Source organism: Cnephaeus nilssonii (genome assembly GCF_951640355.1).
Source record: "Cnephaeus nilssonii genome assembly, chromosome: 20".
Classification (NCBI taxonomy): domain Eukaryota; kingdom Metazoa; phylum Chordata; class Mammalia; order Chiroptera; family Vespertilionidae; genus Cnephaeus; species Cnephaeus nilssonii.
In genome coordinates, this window is record NC_137091.1 from 43,731,193 (window position 1) to 43,751,940 (window position 20,748).

Here is a 20,748-nt window from a genome sequence, read left to right on the forward strand (position 1 = left end):
AGTGTGTTGGGGAGTTGCCTGCTGATAGAAGTAGATATTGTAGCTGATAGATGACCACACGGTAGATGATATTGAGCAACTGTGAAGTCATTCAGAGAACACTATTGGGTAATCTGAGTTTGAATTCTTGGGAGAGAACCAGGAATTCAACAACAAGCTCAAGGATGTAGAAATGTGGGTGAATTAAAAATATGTTTAGTTGCCCTAACTGGTTTGGCTCAGTGGATAGAGCGTCAGCCTGCAGACTCAAGGGTCCCAGGTTCGATTCTGATCAAGGGCATGCACCTTGGTTGCGGGCACATCCCCAGTGGGGGGTGTACAGGAGGCAGCTGATCAATGTTTCTCTCTCATCGATGTTTTTAACTCTCTATCCCTCTCCCTTCCTCTCTGTAAAAAATCAATAAAATATATTTTAAAAAATATATATGTTTAGCTCAGTTGGTTGGAGCTGTAGAGCATGGGTTCCTGACTTCATGCAGGAAAGATTTCACAACAGGAGTCCAGGTGGTTGTGAGGGTACGTTTACTAAATAAAGCTGGGACTGTGACACAAGGAAGGGCTGAGGGTGGGAGCAATGGGAGAGACCAGAGGGGGCTGCTTTGGCTCTAGAAACTTCATGGGAAAGAAGTGAGCCACACGGTGGGGCTGCTGTCAGCTCGCTGGAGCGTCGGAGAAAAGGGGGCTTTGAGGGCAGGTTCAGGGCATTAACCCGGGAGGAGCTGCTGCTGCCCATTGCTCCCCTGGTCGCAAGGCTCATGGGGCCCCTTAGAGTTGAGGAGACGCGTGCCTGTGGGGGAAGGAGAGGAGAAGGGGAAGTGTGGATGTGCTCCCAGGAGGGCACAGGGGAGTCCCCGGGGAAGATCTCACTGGTTCTTAACTCAGGGTCTTCCTCCGATTCCGTTTTTCTCTAAAATTCCAAACATCACCCGGCCGGCGTGGCTCAGTGATTGAGCGTCGACTTGTGAACCAGGTGGTCATGGTTCCATTCCTGGTCAGGGCTCATGCCCAGGTTGCAGGCTTGATCTCCAGTGGGGGGCGTGAAGGAGGCAGCTGATCAATGATTCTCATCATTGATGTTTCTATCTCTCTCTCCCTCTTCCTCCCTCTCTGAAATCAATTTAAAAAAAAATTTTTAAGCTACCCTATTCTCTTACTGGATATTGCTCATTTAGGTATGAAAAGAAAAGTGTAAACTTTTTATGTCCAATACTTCCTAAGATATAAGACAGTATAACCTGCCACTATGGGAACATACATTTTTTGAAGGAATAAAATATCCACAATACAGTGGAGTATGATTCAAAATTTTATCTGTCTTCTATGTGCATGTACCAAATGTTTTCTTTTCCTTCCAGTTTGACCATGCCATTAGAATGTTATGATTTTGAAAATGCAAATGTGCCGAAACCGGTTTGGCTCAGTGGATAGAGCGTCAGCCTGCGGACTCAAGGGTCCCAGGTTCGATTCCGGGCAAGGGCATGTACCTTGGTTGCGGGCACATCCCCAGTAGGGGGTGTGCAAGAGGCAGCTAATCGATGTTTCTCTCTCATCGATGTTTCTAACTCTCTATCCCTCTCTCTTCCTCTCTGTAAAAAAATCAATAAAATATAAAATAAAAAAAAATAAAAAAAACAGAAAAACTTAAAAAAAAGAAAATGCAAATGTGACCCTGGCTGGTGTGGCTCAGTAGTTAGAGGGTCAGTGTGCGGGAGGCAGCCAATCAATGTTTCTCTGTTTCTCCTTCTCTCCCTCCCTTCCACTCTTTCTAAAAATCAATGGGAAAATATCCCTGGGTGAGGATTAACAACAACAAAAAACCACAAATGGTGTTATGCTCATTGTCTTTAAAGATGTTCAGAAGTGAACTCCTCCAGTTTATGAAATGATTCATGCTGGAGGAAACCGCCTTTGTATTAAAGAAAAACACCATTATTTTAAAATTTCTATCTTTGTTCTTGTGCACAGAGAGGTGGGCTTGGCGGGAAATATATACAGTCGTTGGTAAGACTTTATTTGAGAAGATGTAATGTTTTTCGGGGTGGGCAGGGCTAAGGGCCAATAATGGATGGGCTGTCTCCTGGGGACCATCAAGAGCTAAGTGCCTCTGCCACTCTAGCCTGAGGGGGTGGGGAGAGGGGATGGCGCCAGAGCTCAGACAGACAGCCCCGAGGCTGTAGGTGTCGGACAGGCTGCCCATGGGGGCTGTGGCCTCCAGCAGAGAAGCACAGCAGAGAATGTTGGTGAATTAAATATTAGACATCATTCTTTTTGTCTTTTAATCCTCACCGAAGGATATGTTTATTGGTTTGAGAGAGAGAGAGAGAGAAACATCAGTGGGTTACCTCCCAACCAGGAGTTGAACCCAAAACCTAGGTATGTGCCCTGGCCACGAATCGAGTCCACAACCTTTGGGTGCATGGGAAGGGGCTCCAGCCAACTGAAACACCTGGCCACTCTTTTCCCTCCGCCCAGTCTCTCCAAGGTGCTCCAGTGGCAGCGCCCACCCAGAAGCCGGGGGCCGGGACCTCACTGACAGCACAGAGAGGGCCGCCTCCCGGGACAGGACCAGGAGGGACGCACAGAGACCAGGGCCCTGGCTACTGTGCAGGCACCTGGGCTCCTGTAGCCAATCTTGCTGTTTCTCAAGAGAATTCGGAAACCTGGGCTCTTACCCACAATTGTTGCATTTGTAAAGGCTGATGACTGAACTAGAGGTGTTTTCCAACACTGTGTGATCTGTTCTATGAAGGGGTGGCGAAGAGTTGTAGAAAATAATATATACAGAGACACCTTATGCCTGAACCGGTTTGGCTCAGTGGATAGAGCATCGGCCTGCGGACTCAGGGGTCCCGCGTTCAATTCCAGTCAAGGGCATGTACCTTGATTGCGGGCACATCCCCAGTTGGGGGGGGGGGGGGCACGAGGCAGCTGATTGATGTTTCTCTCTCATCGATGTTTCTAGCTCTCTCTCCCTCTCCCTTCCTCTCTGTAACAAATCAATAAAAAAATATATAAAAAAGAGACGCCTTAAAATGTAGCCAGAGCAACAAACAAAATGAAAGCAGATTCATAGATACAGAGGACAGACTGACAGCTGTCAGAGGGGAGGATGGAGAGGGGCTAGGGGCAAAAGGTGAAGAGATTAAGCAAAAAACAACAACTACAAAAAAACAAAACAAAACACCCTCATAGACAGACAACAGTATGGTGATTACCAGAGTGAAATGAGGGTAAGGGAGGTAGAAGAGGGTAGAGGGGGTGATGGAATGAGACTTGACTTGGGGTGGTGAACACACAACACAATGTACAGATGAGGTGTTACAGAATTGTACCCCTGGAACTTCCATGATTTTATTAACCAATCTCACCCCAATAAATTCAACTTAAGCAAACAACACATAAAATGCAGCCATCGCTGCCATCGAGGAGGAGGTGCCTTGCACATTTGATCCCCCAAACCTCTGGAAGGTTAAAACGGGGCAAGGTAACCTCCGGGCTGGGATTAAAGCCGCACTGTGCCCACGGCACTGTTTGCAAAGTGACAAGGAGGCAGCATGACACCTCTGGCTACCGGACTGGTTGGTGACGACGAGGCTGACCACCCGAAACACTTTTTAGCATTAACCTCGCTCTGTCCCCTTATCTGCACCAACAGACACGCCTCCTTCTCTTGATGTCATTGTATCCCCGCCCTTTCTCACGACTCCCCTCCAATCGGAACACTATGTGGATTTCTGCCTGAGCCAGTTGTTTCCTGAAATTGCTCTTCTTCTTCTTCTTCTTCTTCTTCTTCTTCTTTTTTTTTTTTAATCTCAGAGACAAGCTGGTTGCCCCTCACGGCTGCCCTGGGCATGTTACAGTCACTTACCGGGCTGTGCCGGGTGCTCCTCCTCGGAGGAGGGTGTGATGGCCTCATGGGTGGGCCCTCTGCTATTTTCCCTGAGGGCCTGAAACCCCAAAGCCCTCATTCTTCTGTGCATCTGGTCCTTCCCATCTCCACAGGCTCTGCCCATATCCCGCGTCCCTTCTCAGACAATGCCCCAACCCCTCTGAATTCCCCAGGTGCCGGGGACACCGCTCAGCACCATGGTCAGCAACACTCCTGCTAGGCAGGCCCGGGGAAGCCCACACCCCAAACTCCTTCCTAGCTTTACTCTCTGGAATTTCTGACGGAGAGGAAACAGCCCAGCCTACGGACAGGTCGATGACAGGCAGGATCCCGGTGGCAATGCCAGCAGTGGGCCCTGCAGACAGCGACCACTGGGGCCTGGGCCAGGAGAGAGAATCAGGGCCTGGGCCTGACACAGTCATCCCCGCCCCCAGCCCCATTCCCAAGCTTGTGGCTTTCTCTCCCCTTCATTTAATGAGCATGGGTTTTCCATTCACTGAGAGGCAAGGTGTTCTGGTAGGAATAGCATCATTTCTAGAGTCAAACAGCCTAGATTCACGTATCAACTGTGTGACGTTGGCCATGCTCTTGACCTCTCTGTGCTTTTGGTCGTCTCTTCTGTGTCCCGTGAACATAGCCCCGAAGTTCCAAAACTGGTTAGAATTCTGGTGGAATTTCTCATTTAACAACACGTGGCTCTGTTACAATATTCCGTTTCCCAGGTGTGTGTTCCCAACGGTAGAGATTCTTGTGGATTTTCTCTGTAAAAGCACTTGGCCATCTTCCCAACATCCATGCTGGAAAGAGACGAAAAGGCTGCTGGGTTTCTCATGCAAACTGAGAGTCTGAGTCTTGTCTTGTTCACATTAACGTACACGACGGGGAAAGAAGGATGCAGAGAGTTTCTAGGTGGGCCCTGGCAGGTTCACTCAGTGGGTAGAGCGTCGGCCTTCGGACTGAATGGTCGCAGGTTCAATTCCCGGTCAAGAGCACATGCCCGGGTTGCAGGCTCGATCCCCAAAGGGGGGTGTGCAGGAGGCAGCTGATCAATGATTCTCTCTCATCATTGATGTTTCTATCTCTCTCTCTTCCTCTCTGAAATCAATAAAAATATATTTTAAAAATATGTATTTCCTAGTTGGAACATTCCAGGAAAGGAGGAAAATCCTGCCCCTGCCCCCGGCTAAATATCCTTTGAAGCCGTTCATTTCTCCCCATCCTAAGCCCACGGCCACCAGGATGCCTCATCTGCTCCCTTCTTATTCCCCCCACCCCAGCCTCAAACCCTCCCCACAGCAGCCAGAGGGGTCTTCCCACTGACGACCTTGATACTCCCTCTCCCTTGCTGAGGACCTCCCATGGCTCCCCAGTATCCTTAGGACAAAGCCCTTCCCTGACACGCTCGCTCACAACGTGGCCCTTGCAGACTCCTCCAGCCCCACCACTCACCCCTCCACACCTCCTATGCTCAATCCAGGAGCAAAATCCTACTTCAGCTCAGGTTCCCTCTTGCCTCAGAGCCACCCCCTATCCTCCTCCGGCTCTGGAAGGCTCCGCCCCGAGCCTGCTCTCCCTAGCGAACGTACTGGGCCTTCAGACCTCATGGTAGACACCACCTCTCACGATGAGCCTTCCCACAGCCTGCTGACCGGCGGGAGGTTGGAGGGGGGCTGCTTTGGGGTTCCCCAAATCCTCTCCTGTCCTGGCAGCACTTAGGACTCTGTGTTTTCCTTGCCTGAGGCTCGCTCTCCTCGCCCTGAGTCGCTGTGAGCTCTGAGAGCCATGGCTGTCTACCACCCAGTGTCCCACCCGTGGATCAGCATAGAGAGAACAGAATAGATAGTTTTGGTTTAATGACTGAAATAGGAAGGAAAGAGGTGAGAGCAGCTGAGGAGGGGAAAGAGGAGAAAGCCAGTGCCTGCAACCCTTTGTCTCTATCTCCCCGAGACGTAACCCACATAAGAGTGGCCCTGCCTCCTGTCCCTGCACAGACCTCTCCCCCCGTCTTCTCACCTCAGCTCATGGTTCCTATGGCCTTTGAGTAGCTCAGGCTAAAGCCCTTGGGCCTCTTCTTGACTCCTCTCGTTCTCGGTTGCTTCATGTCCACCAGCAGCAAATCCTGTGAGTGTGATATTCAGAGTATCTCCGTGGTCCCATCGCTTCTCCTCACCCACACTGCCATCCGGGCCCACCCCTTCATCTCTTTTTTTTATTTTTTTTTTAATTTCTTTGTTGATTTCAGAGAGGAAGGGAAAGGGAGATAGAAACAACAGTGATGAGAGAGAATCATTGACTGGCTGCCTCCTGCACGACCCCTACTGGGGATCGAGCCCGAAACCCGGACATGTGCCCTTGGCCGGAATCGAACCTGGGACCCTTCAGTCCAAAGGTCGACGCTCTATCCACTGAGCCAAACCAGCTCGGACCACCCCTTCATCTCTTGATGGGCCATTGCGCTCAGCCACCACGAGAGGGCGCCTTGCAGCCTCCAATGGCTGGAGTTGACTTAACCACAAGCCCAGCTGCTGTGCCCTGAAATCCACTCCCAGCCCTCCCATGGGCTGCGCCCTGCCAATGCCTGAGTGTATTGGGGAAACTGAGGCAGGCCCCTTCCTGGGCGATGTGGGACTTCTGTCAGCCTTGGCAATGTTCCTTGGACTACAGCCCTCCTCCCTCTCTCTCCCTCGGGGTCAGGCTCGCATCTCAGCCCATGGCTCTCCCGGCCTTCCCGGTTCCTCCTCTACTTCTTCTCACAGGAGCTTCTCCCCCAATAAAGTCCTTGGTGTATAATCCCGTTTAATCCCACCTCGGGGTCTGCCTCTCCAAGGACCCGAACAAGCACTCTTTCTACAGCCTCCTCCCTCTCCCCTGCTTCCACTCCGTAGACAAGGGCCAGGGGACTGTGAAACTGGTCCGGTCGCTCCTCTGCTCAGAGCCTCTGTGGCTCCCGGAGCCTCACCATGGCCCCCAGGGCCTTGCCCGTTGTCCGAGCCTGTCACCTCCAACCTCTCTATTCCACTCTCCCCGGATGCACCTCTCTGGACACTTGGCCTCCTCGGGCCTCTGACAGGCCAAGCTCAGCCTGCTCCCTGCCCCTGGACTCTCTTCCCTTCACTGCCTGCACGGCTTATGCCCTTCCGCCCTCTGTCTGTGCACAAATGCCACCTCCTCAGGGAGGCCTCCCCTGACCACCCCAGCTAAGACTGCACACCTTCCCTCCCTCCTCCCTGTCCCTCTCACTGCCTCACGGCTCCCCTGAGCCTGGGCCCCATTGTCACACTGCGTGTCTCCCTTGCTTAGCTGCTTGGTCTGTCTCCCCCACCAGAGCGTAAGCTCCATGAGGACAGGCGCTTGGTCTTGTCGGAGCCCAGACGTGCCTGGCCCGGAGCAGCTGTCCATCGCTGTGAGTGAATGGTGAGAGGAAGGACCAAAAGCAAGGGAGGGAGGAGGGGAGGAGGAGGAGGTCCTGACTCACAGCGATGGTCAGCCTGAGGGGTCACCTCGGGCCCAGCTATCCCAGGTTCAGACCTCACACTCTTAGGGCCCCGTGCTGTCGGCCAGAGGTCGCGGATGACCAGGGGCCTGTTGAGAGCGACAGCACAGGTGCTTGCTGGGCAGGAGGGGCTGCGGCTCAGGAACCACTGGACGCCAGCCCCGTCCTGGGTGGCTGGCAGGTCAGGGCCAGGTGCTGGCCTTCTCCACGAGGTTCAGGCGTGGGGACACGATGCGGGCTTGGTCAGCCTCTTGGGAAACACGTGTATTTAATCCTTTTTCATCACCCGCAGCTGGGGGAAGAGGAGAGTGCAACAGAGGAGGGGAAGGTGCAGGGGCCCTTCCCAGGATCCTGCCCAGGCGGGGCCCTCAGGGCTTTCCAAGGATGTGCTAGTATGTGTCGTGTTGTGGGTTATGTGTGTGTGTGTGTGTGTGTGTGTGTGTGCGCGCGCACACGTGCTCTGCATATGGTCGCATTGTGTGGGTGGTACATGCAAGTCTTTTGTGTATGAGTGTGTGTTGTGTGATGATGATGTGAACATATTAAGGACTAGAGGCCAGGTGCATGAAATTCGTGTTCACGGGAAGGGGGGTGTGTGTGTCCCTCAGCCCAGCCTGCACCCTCTCCAATCTGGGACCCCTCAAGGGATGTCGGACTGCCCTCTCACAATCCAGGACTGCTGGCTCCCAACTACTCGCCTGCCTGCCAGCCTGATCACCCCCAAACCACTCCTCTGACAGCCTGATCGACGCCTAACTGCTCCCCTGCTGGCCTGGTCACCCCCGACTGCCTTCCCCTGCAGGCCTGGTCCCCCCTAACTGCCCTCCCCTGCCGGCCATCTTGTGGCAGCCATCTTGTGTCCACATGGGGGCAGCCATCTTTGATCACATGGGGGTGGCCATCTTGTGTGTTGGAGTGATGGTCAATTTGCATATTACTCTTTTATTAGATAGGATTTTGTGTGTATGGAGTGTGTGGATGTATTTTGTGTGTGTGAGGTGTGTCTGTTGTATATGTGTATGTTGTGTGTGTGTATATGTTTTGCAACTGTGAGGTATGTATTGTACATATGCATGTGTGTGGGTGTGTACTGTCATATATTTTTTCTGTACATGAGTGTATGTTGTCTGTGGTATTTGTATGTGTTATGCGTATGGATGTGTGTGTAGTGTGTGGACACATTGGATGTATGTCTTCTTGTGTGTCAGTTATGTGCCTGTGTGGAGGGTGTTGAATGTACATGTGGTGTTTTCTGTGTTATATGTGAAAATCTTGAGTGTCTGTAATGTGTGTGTTGTGTGTATGTTATCTATAGGGTGGGCAAAAGTAGGTTTACAGTTGTGGGTACATGAAACAGAGTTTATTCTAGTATTATTCTTTTATTTACTTACTAGAGGCCCAATGCATAAAATTTGTGCACTCGGGGGTGGGGTGGGGAGGGGGTCCCTTAGCCTGGCCTGTGCCCTCTCACAGTCCAGGAGCCCCTTGATCAATCGCCCCAAAGATGTAGGCCCTGCCCACCCAGCTGGGGCTCTGCAATGGATTGCCCCCACAGAGGGAGGCCCCGCCCACCCACCACAGCACTGCCATGGGATAGCCAGGGCTTCCCTCTTTGAGGCATCATGGAGCCCCCCAATTGATCAATCACCCCAATAGCCAGTGGCCTGGGCCTCCCTCTGCAGGGTGATCATGGGGTGATGGCCAGGCCCCAACCAATCACATTGCACCTGTCTTGGCTGGCCTGGCACCAGTGGGTGTCATAGCGTGGTCGTCTGGAAGGTCGTCAGGATGGTCATTCTGCTGTTTGGTCATTCGGTCAATTTGCATATTATTATTATAGATTCTTTTTTTTAATCCTCACCCAAGAGTATTGGTTTTTTAGAGGGAGGGAGGGAGGGAGGGAGGGGAGGAGGAAGGGAGAGAGATGGAGAGAGAGAGAGAGAAAGAGAGAGAGAGAGAGAGAGAGACATTGATTGGTTGCCTCCCATATGTGCCCCGATTGACCTGACATTGAACCCGCAACCTAACTATGTGCCCTGACTGGGAATCAAACCCACAACCTTGGCATCTCAGGATGAAGTTCTAACCAACTGCTCTACCCAGCCAGAACATTTTGGAAGTAAAGGTGATGTTTGCACAACTTTGCAACTGTGCTCAATACCACTACGTTTTTATCTTTAAAGTAGTTAATTGTATGCCATGAATTTTACCTCAAACAATTAAAAGTGTACATTATACTTAATTAATAATTTCAAGAATTGTGTGAGGGGAAGCTGGAGTTTCTTTTGAGAGTTTAGTTAACTTGCCAAAGAGGATACCGTCAGCGATTCATCAGGACCTTGATTTGAATGCAAGTTCTTCCCCACAGATGCCCTGCTGGTCCCCCGCCCCCAGGGCCAAGGAGGCATTGATCACCACCGAGCTTCTTCGGCTGTGCCTGGTTTCAGAGAAGGAGTCATCCATGTGGGAGAGGGATCAAATCTTTATTGGTCAGAATGATCTGGGAAAAGATCTACTTTGAGAGGCAGCTGATGAATCCTATAACTTCTGTCCCTTCGTGAACACCAAGACTTACTATACTCTGTGGAAGAAAAGCAGAGGTGAAGGTCAGGATCCGTCTCCATCTTCCAGGATAACCTCTCCCCAGTGGGAGATCTGGTCTACGCCCCACCCCCCCAAGAACTAACATAAGTTCATGGAATGGGGTGGGGGGAGGGTGTTAGAGGTCAGTGGCTTGAGGATGGGTGGAAGCATTTCTCCCTCACTCTCAAGCACACAGTCATGTTTATTTGTTTTGTTTGGGGGGTTGTTTTTTTGGTTAATCCTCACTGGAGGCTATTTTTTCCCATTGATTTTAGAGAGTGGAAGTGAGTGGGGAGGGGGAAAGAGGAGAGAGAGAAACACTGAGTGAGAGATCCACATCAGTTGGTTGCCTCCTGCGGGAAACCTGCCACCCAGGTACGTGCCCTTGACTGGACTTGAACCCAAGACCCTTCGGCCAACGCTCTAACCACCAAGCAACTCTGTCCGGGGGCTGTTTGTTTTTTTTATCACTGTGGCTGCTTTTGTGCCACGAGGCGGAGTGGAGTCTGTGAGAGACCATACGGCCTTCGAAGCCGGAAAGACTTACTATTGGGCCCTTACAGACGCGTTTGCTGACCCCTGGCCTAAGCCATCAGCAGATCATCTAGACCTCAACTTCCCTCCCCATTAATCAAGAGGGTTCCCCACTTTAAGAGATGTCTAAGACAAACCCCCCTCCCCCCCACACACACACCCCATCCTTCCCCAGCCAACATACTTGTAAGGAGAGCATTGCTTCCATTTTCCATCTGCATCATAATTACTGGTCAATGAGCACCAAGTCCGGTTAAAAATGTAGCCTTCCTTGGTGCACTTCTGAACGTACTTATTTCTGAAGCGAAAAGGGAAGGTACACACGGGGGGGTCTGCAAAGAAAGAGAGGAGCAGAAGGAGAAACATGAACATAGAAAGTCTCACAGTTGCCCTGGCCAGTTTGCTCAGTGGTTAGAGCGTTAGCCCGTCGACCAAAGGCTCACGGGTTCGATTCTTGATCAAGGGCACATACCTCAGTTCCAGGCTGTGTGCCGGAGGCAACCCCTGGATGTGTGTCTCTCACATCAATGTTTCTCTCTCCCCGCCTCCTCCCTCCCCTCCACTTCCTCAAAAAAAAAAAAAATCAATGGAAAGCCCTGGCTGGTTTGGTTCAATGGATAAAGCATCAGCCTGTGGACTGAAAGGTCCCTCGTTCAATTCCAATCAAGGGCACATGCCTGTGTTTCGGAATCCATCCCCAGTAGGAGGCGGGCAGGAGGCGGGCAGGTGGTAGCCAATCAATTAGTCTCTCTCATCATTGATGTTTCTATCTCTCTCTCCTCACTCTCCCTTCCTCTCTGAAATCAATAAAAATATTTAAAAAAAAACAAAAACACGTGTTTCTCTAAAAAAAAAAAATCAATGGAAAAAAATATCCTCAGGTCAGGATTAAGAAATCTGTATAATATAAAAGCCTAATATGCTAAGTGGTTGACTGATTGGTCACTATGATGTGCACTGACCACCAGGGGGCAGACGCTCCAACCAGTAGGTTAGCTTGCTGCTGGGGTCCGGCCGATCAGGACAGGGCGAGATGGGGCCGGACACTCCCTGGAGCCCTCCCACGGTCCCTCCCGCAGTCCCTCCCTGGCCACCGGCCCTGATCGGCCCCAAATGGGACCGGGCGAGATGACCCTGATCGGCCCCAATCGCCAGCCAGGCGGGAGGACCCCACCCGTGCACGAATTTTGTGCACCGGGCCTCTAGTAATAATAATAAAAGAAAGTCTTACGGCTGACACTGTGAAACCAACAGCGTTTGCTGTCTCTCCTGCACCCAACTACTTTCAAAGTGGTTAGAACAAGTTGGAAAGCCAGGATTGGACTCCATTTTATCCAACGCCCCAAATCGCGTAGCCCGCTGCTTTCCATCGCTTCTTGGATCCGAGGCTTGGAGCCAGGCCCTGGGAGGGACACTCACCACTGCCCGTGCAGTAGCGCCACCTGCCCTGGAATTTCTCGTCCAGAGAGCACCAGGCATAATCGCTGTGCACGGAGATGCAGTTGTAGTAGATTATGTCGCCGTACATAAACGGGAAGACACAGTGGGTGCTGAAATATTCTGGGGAAGAGGAGAACGTGGCCAACGGGATCCCGCTTACGAGAGGAGTTGACGTTCGGCTGCCCCCAAACCCACGTGGCCAGTCCCCGACACCTTCCCGTGTGTGGCACAGAGCATACGTGGGTCAGAGGAAGCCTTATCTCATCCCGCCGCGGGGAGCTGCCTCCAGCAGGTGGCTTCCATTCCAGGAAAGTCCCCCGGAGACTGGACACCCATCTCCTAACCTGAAATTCTGGTCTCTCTCAGAGTCCCCTTTCCCTCTCTGCTAGGAAAAGAAACCTCTCAGCCTTCTGAAGGTGGCCCCTAAGCATCTCTCAGAGGGATTCCCTTCCCTCCACACCATTGCTCACGAGCGAGCATTGCGCCTTGCCTTGACCACGGCAACAAGTTATTCCTGGATACGTTCAACCTTTTGTCCCATCATTCTTCCCGAGAGTGTTCTTTCTTAAACACTAACCGGACCCTGCCACTGACGTGTTGCTCTCAAGACTAGAATTGGCATTGAAATAGCCATGATTCCCTCTTGATCTGGTTCCCCAGACACCTCCAGCCTCACCTTGGCCACCTGTGATCTTCTCTGCGAGCTGGGAAGGCCACGCCCCTTGCCTGCTCCCATGCGGACTAGAGGTGAATCTCCATGAAACTCCCTTGAACATCCACACTGTGCTAGATCCACTTGTACCGAACTTGCTTATTTGGTCCCTTTTTCCCATTTATTTGGCACGTAGTGACCTGTTCAGAGTCGTTCTCGTTTGTCAGGAATGACCACAGGTTTCCTGTTCAAAGCTAGACCCATATTATCAACTGGCACAGAATAGAAACTTGATAAATATTGGTTGGTCTTTCATAATAAGCCTGAAATAATTCTGATGCAAGATTCACTTATTTTTACTATTTAGCAATTATTTATTATCTATCAATATACATTATCTATATTTACTATTAATTACATTAGTATTTTAGCAATTATGTCAGAACTTTTATTACTTTACTATTTAACTATATTGTTATGTTTATCATTTAATATTTAAAACCAGAGGCCCAGTGTGCAAAATTTGTGCACTGGAAGGCGGGGTCCCTCAGCCCAGGCTGTGCCCTCTCGCAGTCCAGGACCCCTTGGAGGATGGCCGCCTGCCAGCTTAGGCCTGATAACCCTGGGGATCGGGCCTAAGCCGGCAGTCGGACATCCCTCTCGCAATCCAGGATCCCTCACTCCTTACTGCTCTGCTCACTGCTTCTCAGCCCTGCCACGGAGCGGGGAGAGTCTCCACTACTGCTGCTCCACTCACCAGCCATGAGCCCGGCTTCGGCTGAGCGGCCACTCCCCCTGTGGGAGCGCACTGACCACCAGGGGGCAGCTCCTGCGCTGAGCATCTGGTGGTCAGTGCGCATCATAGCGACCAGTCATTCCGCCCTTAACGGTCACTTAGGCTTTTATTATATAGGTTATTATAACAACTTTATTAGCATTAGTTATCACTATGTTCATGATTAATGAACTATCTATACTAATAAAAGGGTAATATGCTAATTAGACTGGGAGACCTTCCAGATGTCCTTCCAGACAAAGCCATGGTGGCGGGGCTAAGGCAGAGGCAGTTAGGAGTGATCAGGCTGGCAGGGGAGGGCAGTTGGGGGCAAGGAGGCCGGCAGGGGGAGGCAGTTGGGGACAAGGAGGCCGGCGGGGGGTGGGGGCAGTTGGGGGTGAGCAGGCCAGCGGGGGGGCAGTTGGGGGCAAGCAGGCCAACGGGGGGAGCAGTTCGGGACAAGCAGGCTGGCAGGCAGAGTGGTTAGGTGTGATTAGGCAGGCAGGCAGGTGAGCAGTTAGGAGGCAGTGGTCCCAGATTGAAAGAGGGTCCCAGACTGGAGAGGGTGCAGTCCAGGCTGAGAGACACCCCCCCACCCCCATGCACGAATTTTGTGCACCGGGCCACTAGTTATTCATATAAGAAGCTACTTTATAGCTTACCCTATGCTGGACATAGTGTGGTGCATGATTTACCAACGCCAACATTTACTGATTTCCTTACTTCGGTCCATGACCTGGGCGCTGTCATTGGGCTCCTCCCCAGGTCCACTTGGTCCTCCACCTGTGCTCCCGGTACACAGAGCAACCCTGCTGCCCGCTGCTCTGAAAACAGCTTCCTCTGGCGCCAGAAGCAAGAGCGCTGAAGGGCTGCGTTTCCCCACCATATACCCTAGGCCGTGTTGGCCAAACCCCCAAACACGTAATTGCTGATTGAAACAGTTTACAGGCACGGGTATGTGTGTGGTGGGGGAGCGGGAGGGGGGGGGCGCTAACATTTCAGATGCTAACAAATAAAGAAATGTCTCCCCACCTGGAGCTGGAGCATGTAAATGGATATTGAATTCTGAAAGAGAGAAAAAAAAGGGGTAAAATTTAGAGCATCTCCAAAAACACTCCATTCTGAGACTGTTAAAGCACCTTGAAGTTCATATAACCAACGGCTCTCCTGCTGCGGAAAAGCCTTTGCTAACACCTTTTGGGTGACTTCTGATTACGTCTCATTGACGAAGCGGGCGGGGGTGTCTCGTTCCGTCTGAGCTCTGATCCTTCCAAAGGCTTTTCTTCGAGTGACTCCCATGCCACTCAACGTCCCCCCGTCGGTTGGAATTCCACAAGTCTGAACATTAGAGGGACCATTCTAGCTTTCAGTCACATGTCAGCATTTCAGTCACACCCCCTATTCGTTCAGAGGGAGAGCACTAACTGTTCCCAGCAGTCTCGGTGATTCTGTTTTGTTTTGTGTCCTAGAAATGTTGCCCTTTTATCACCCCCCCAGCCTGTTTTCGGGAGTGTGTGTGTTTTTTTTTAATTATTATTATTTTAAAATTGATTTTTAGAGAGCGAGGAAGGGAGAAGGAGAGAAACATCGATGTGAGAATGAAGCAGTGATCAGCTGCTCCCCTTACTCAGGATCGAGCCCAAGATCCAGGCATGTGCCCTGACTGAGAATCCAACCAGCAACCCTTCGGTGCCTGGGCCCGTGCCCAACCCATTGAGCCGTATCAGCCAGGGCTCAGGGAGTGTCTTGGTAGCATCACCACCATCAAACCAAGTTAGACCCGGTTAAAGACTAGCCGGGAAATATGAAGATGTTTTATCCAATACCATCAGCCCATCTTTAATTGGCCACTCCTATCTTCCCATCATTGTCCTCGGTTTCTTGCACCCCAGCCCTATGAAAAAGAGATTATAACTTAGAGCCCTCTTCTCCTTCCCTCCCCCAAGGTTTACAGGTGAGGACACGGGCCACTGAGAGCCACTGGGATTTATGGGACCCCTGGCTGGTGGGAACTAGGTCGTACTCAGGAAGTCTGACTTCTGAGACTGATGTGCACACGATACTGATAGCACCTTGGAACGGTCACTTACCCGTGCACGTGACTTAACGCATGCGCCTCACTTTCCTTACCTTTGATAAAACGTTATTCACTTATGGTTTGCGCCAGACGCTAGCTGGGAGCTGCTGTGTGATGAGCATGGCATCGTGTTAGCTGATGGTGGCCCTGCTCGTCAGGAAGTAGCTAACAAGGTGTCAACATTTAAAATCTAAAAAGGGATTCAATCGTAGTTGACCTACAATATGATGTTCGTTTCGTCTTAGTGCCTTATGCTCATTGTCTCCCGGAAACCATGCTTGCCAGGGCCCGGGAAGGCCCGTACTATTGTCTGTCCCATTTAGAGGCGATGTGTTATCAATGGCGATCTCCGTTTTGTAAATACGGAAAGGGAGGCTCAGAGAGGGAAGCCGCTTGTTCAAAGCCACGGGACTAGGAAGCAGTCCCAGCCCTCTGGCTCCAGGAACTGAGCCTCTAAAATAACCCTGCCTTTGGGGGGCGCTGTTTCTGACCCCCAAGCTTTTGTTTTTAATCCTCGTTGGAGAATAAATTTTTATTGATTTTGCCAAAACCAGTTTGGCTCAGTGGATAGAGCGTCGGCCTGCGGACTGAAGGGTCCCAGGTTCGATTCCGGTCAAGGGCATGTACCTTGGTTGCGGGCACATCCCTGGAAGGGGGTGTGCAGGAGGCAGCTGATCGATGTTTCTCTCTCATCAATGTTTCTAACTCTCTATCCCTCTCCCTTCCTCTCTGTAAAAAAATCAATAAAAAAATATTTTAAAAAAATAAAATGAAATAAATAAATACAAATTTTAAAGAAAGAAGCGATTTCTTTCAGACCCTGCTGCCCCCAGAAATAGTCCTTTGCCGTTTCATTCGCTGATATTGCTGAGCACAGCCACATCCTCACACATCTTTGGTCCTTGCACATTACCTTGTTATCACATCACACCTCTGCCAAGCATGGCCATTTTTACCATTTGATACCCGCCCCCCCCCCCTGCTTCTCCTCCCCTCCCCCTGGGCCCTCTCCTCTCCTCTCCTTCCCTCCCCCTCCTCCCTCTCCCTCTGCTCTTTCCCTCCCCCTCCTCCTACACTCTCCCTCCTCCTCCCCCTTCCTCCTCCTCCAGTTAATGACCACGAAGCAGTACCACCCCCAACAATGACTGAAGATTAAGTGTGTCTAACGTGTTCTGAGACAGAAGATACAAAAGACAGCTCCCCCGTCCCCCCCACCAAAAAAAAGCCACGCTGTCGTTCCGCTGCTGCTGACTAAACAACCTCACAGGGTCTCCACCTCAGACCAGAGCACTCGGAGGTCGTGAGGAAACAAGATAAGGCAAGTCCACTTCAGAGCTTGGCCCAAACGCAGCCAAAACCAAGGTCACCGTGTTACAAATGGCCCAACGCCTCTCCCGGTGGCTGGCATGAGTGACTGCACTTCGTCACCGCCGACAACTTTCTCCTCTCCCAATGAGATACCCCTTTCTGACAACATCCATTGTTGAGTGGACCGGTCTTCCTTAGTCCCCCCAAAACCTCCCAACCAGAGCCCAAGCTCTAGAATAGGTTCTGACACCGTCTTGCTTAGAACCCCCAGGTGCCCATGGCACCCCAATGTGTGTGTTCATCTTGACTCCAGTGAGTGAGAAACCCAACCTGGACAGCTCCCACCTGCTCCCGGGGGCTTGGGCTGCGCGCGTCCCCAGCTCCGAGGGCCTCGCCCACCTTTTCTGCTTTGATCCTCACCATGACTGCAAGAGGTCAAGGTCACGTCCTTTCTGTTGCATTTGTTTTCTGGGGGCGGGGGGGGGGGCGCAATTCACACGGCTCAAACTTCACACAAGGTATAAGAGGAAAATCATGAAAATCCTCCCGGCCATCCCTGAGCCCACCACCCTGTCACCCTCTCCACAGATAACGGTGTTGTCATTCCTGTGACCTATGGAGACAGTTTATGAATATTCAAGGGCAAGTATTTTCTTTAATTGATTTGAGAGAGTGAGCGAGAGAGGAAGGAGGAGAGAGAAGAAACATCAACTAGTTGTTCCGCTCATTACACATTCATTGATTGCTTCTTGTACGTGCCCTGACCCGGGATTGAACGCACAACCTTGGCGTATTGGGACGATGCTCTCAACAACTGAGCTACCCGGCCAGGGCTCAAGGGCAAGTATTAACAACCTTTCCCTCCTTTTTCACACCAAGGACAGCCTCGTTTGTAGTCCTTGAACAACTAATTCCCCATCTGCCTTCTCCCAGCCCCGGGGAGTCACTGTTCTACTCTCTGTGTCTGTGGGTTTGACTAGTTCAGATCCTTCGGAGAAGTGGAGGCAGGTATGTGTCCCTCTGTGCCTGGCTGATGTCACTTGCCGTAACGTCCCCCGGGTCCATCCACGCTGAAGGCAGGGTTTAGAAGCTCCCTCTTTATTAACCGCGCTTACCGTGCTCTGGATGGGAAAACTGAGGCTTAAGGGGAGGCTGAGTTACTTCCCATGAACACCCAACCAGCAAGAGGAAGAACAGGGATTTGGGCTCAGGACTCTCCAAATCCTCCCCTCTGCACCAAGCATTGTGCTGCATTTAAAAGGCATTGGGCGCCCCTGCCCGGTGGCTCAGTTGGATGGAGAGTGGTACTCTGCACCCAAAGGGTTTCAGGTTCAAATCTGGGTCAGGGCACATCCTTAGGGTTCGGGTTCCATCCTGGGTCGGAGCTCGTGCAAGAGGCAATCGATCAATGTTTCTCTTTCACATTGATGTTTCTCTCTCTTTCTCTCTCTCTCTCTCTCTCAATCAATCAATAAAAATATATCCTCAGGTAAGGATTGCCAACAACAAGAATAAATAAATAAAATAGAAGATATTAGGGACAATGGGTAGGTTCTGTTTCCTGCCCGTCTCACCCCAAACCACGGCCTCCTCGGTCTCGCCTTCCTCCTGTCCCTCTCCTCCCCTGCCCGCGCCATCTCACCTGCTTTCAGCCCGCACACACAGAGCGCCAGGGACACCCAGCCTGCCAGCTTTCCCATCCCCTCCGCCTACCTGCCGGTGGCCTGCCCCAGCACAGGGTGCCTGTGACTTTATACACTCCGATGCCCGCCCCTCCCACTCACACGGACTTACCCCAGAGCACGTTGTGCCCGGCCCTGAACCGCAGGGCGCACACAAACATCGGGAACATCCCTCTCGGAAGCGTGGTCCCAGGCCAGCTCCATCCCCCTCACCCGCAAGCTGGTTGGAAATGCGAATCCGTAGGCCCCACTCCAGACTCTGAAGCGCTGGGGAAGGGACCCAAGGCCTGGGTTGTAACATGCGTCCCGGGGAGCCCAGTGGTTGCTCAAGTCTGAGGACCATCGCTCTGGCTTAATACTTTCATACCCACCTCATCTCATTTACTCTCTTCATTGTTTTGTTTTGTTTTGTTTTTTTAAATGAAAGTCCACCCTGGCCAGTGGCTCAGTTGGTTGAGCATCTTCCCATACACCAAAAGGTTGTGGGTTCAGTTCCTAGTCAGGACACATACTTAGGTGACAGTATGATCCCAGGTTGGGTGGGTATGGGAGGCAACCAATTAATGTTTCTCTCTCTCCCTCTCTCTCTCTCTCTCCCCCTGCCTCTCTCTTTAAAAAGCAATGGACAGCCTAAACCGGTTTGGCTCAGTGGATAGAGCGTCAGCCTTTGGACTGAGAGGTCCCGGGTTCGATTCCGGTCAAAGGGCACGTACCTTGGTTGCGGGCACACCCCCAGTAGGGGGTGTGTAGGAGGCAGCTGATTGATGTTTCTCTCTCATCGATGTTTCTAACTCTCTCTCCCTCTCCCTTCCTCTCTGTAAAAAATCAATAAAAATATATTTTAAAAAATTAAAATTAAAAATAAATAAAAAGCAATGGACATGTATCTTGGGGTGAGGATTTTAAAAATGAAAGGGAGGGAGGAAGGGAGAGAGGGAAGGAGAGAGGGAGGGAGGAAGGGAGGAAGAGAGGGAGAAGGGGGGGAAGAAAGAAAGTTCAGTGAGAAAGGCAAAGCCAGTTTAGCCTCCTGGGTAAGTAAGGTCAGAATGGCCAAGCACCATGGCTGTGGTCTGCCAGTTCGTGGGAAGGACAGGAACCTGGGCGAGCAGAAGAGGAAAGAGCTCTTTATGAGAGAGAGAAGAGGTTGGAAGAGTGAGAACCAATAAAAAAGCAGGTGTTCTAGTGCCGCCCGCCCCCCAGGGAAACCCAAGATGAGGAGCAGACCATCCTGGAGACCAAGCATCATGAGAAGGGAAGGGGCTGACTCATCCTTCAGCATCTGTCTGTGGTGACGTCCGTCTGCTACGCCCATTTGTAGACATACAGGGACCAGGTACTGGTTATACACATATTTGCCTTTTCCAAATAGAGACGAGAGAAGTGGAGAAACTCTGATAAAGGCACAGGGACTGGAGACACCGAGCTTCTCCTGTCTGACGTGCGAGCTTTTGCCCTTTGCTGTTTTGCTGAAATGATGGACATTGGCACAGCCTCTGACCTCTTCGCAGCGAATGAGGCCACCTGTCAGTCACGCGTAGGTAACATGGGTCGGCATCCGTGCTTCCCCTGCAAGACTTCATGACGTGGGAATCGAATTCCTTGTTTGAAACCTGGGGAAACTGAGGCTCAGAGAGCCTACGTCACCTGCCAAGGTGACGTGGCTTGAACAGGAGTGGCGGTCTGATGTCAAGCCTTCTTGCTCTTCCTCGCCCCGTGGTCATGGGGGTCTCACAGGCCACGAGCTTTCAGAGGAAGCCGGTCCCTCCGAAGTCACAGGTTCAACGCTCTCTCTTGACTGGTCCCCAAGACAGAGCTCACCTTGTTTCTGACACCTGCCAGCTGAGTGGCTCTGGAAAGTGACTTTTGTTTTCTAAGCCTGCAGCCAAATCTCTAAAAACGTTTGGGCCACATGCATTGATTGGAGAGCTCAGCAAATATCCTTTCTTCCCTTCCTTTCTTTCTTCCTTTCTTTCTTTCTTTCTTTCTTTCTTTCTTTCTTTCTTTCTTTCTTTCTTTCTTTCTTTTGAATTAATTCCACTTACTTATTTTCCATCATGCCATAGTATCCAGTTCACAGCTGGCATGATCAGGATACATACAAATTCAGTGGGAATGTGAGACCAGTTTCCCCATATTTCTTAATTAATAAGCTGTCATTATTTATTAGGGAAGATAGGGCATCTTTGATTTCTCTCTTTCCTTCCCTCCTTCTCTTTCTCTTTGGTGAATTTTACAGAATGTTCTTAATTCTAGGTGTAACTTCTCCCAAAGGTGATGGGAAGTTGTATTCCCAAATAGTCATGATTTACGGAGGT

At 51.2% G+C, this 20,748-nt stretch overlaps 1 protein-coding gene across 1 annotated transcript; it reads right to left on the reverse strand.

Annotated features, from left to right (window-relative positions):
• Positions 1 to 704: 704 nt before the first annotated feature.
• LOC307092538 (binder of sperm protein homolog 2-like) lies at positions 705 to 18,451 on the reverse strand (the record flags this gene model as incomplete). The annotated part of the gene is made up of 6 exons (XM_079759807.1): positions 705 to 787; positions 3,869 to 3,947; positions 4,195 to 4,267; positions 10,684 to 10,831; positions 11,919 to 12,059; positions 18,394 to 18,451. 6 exons carry the CDS (start codon positions 18,449 to 18,451, stop codon positions 705 to 707), a joined length of 582 nt encoding a protein of 193 aa, XP_079615933.1.
• Positions 18,452 to 20,748: the final 2,297 nt, after the last annotated feature.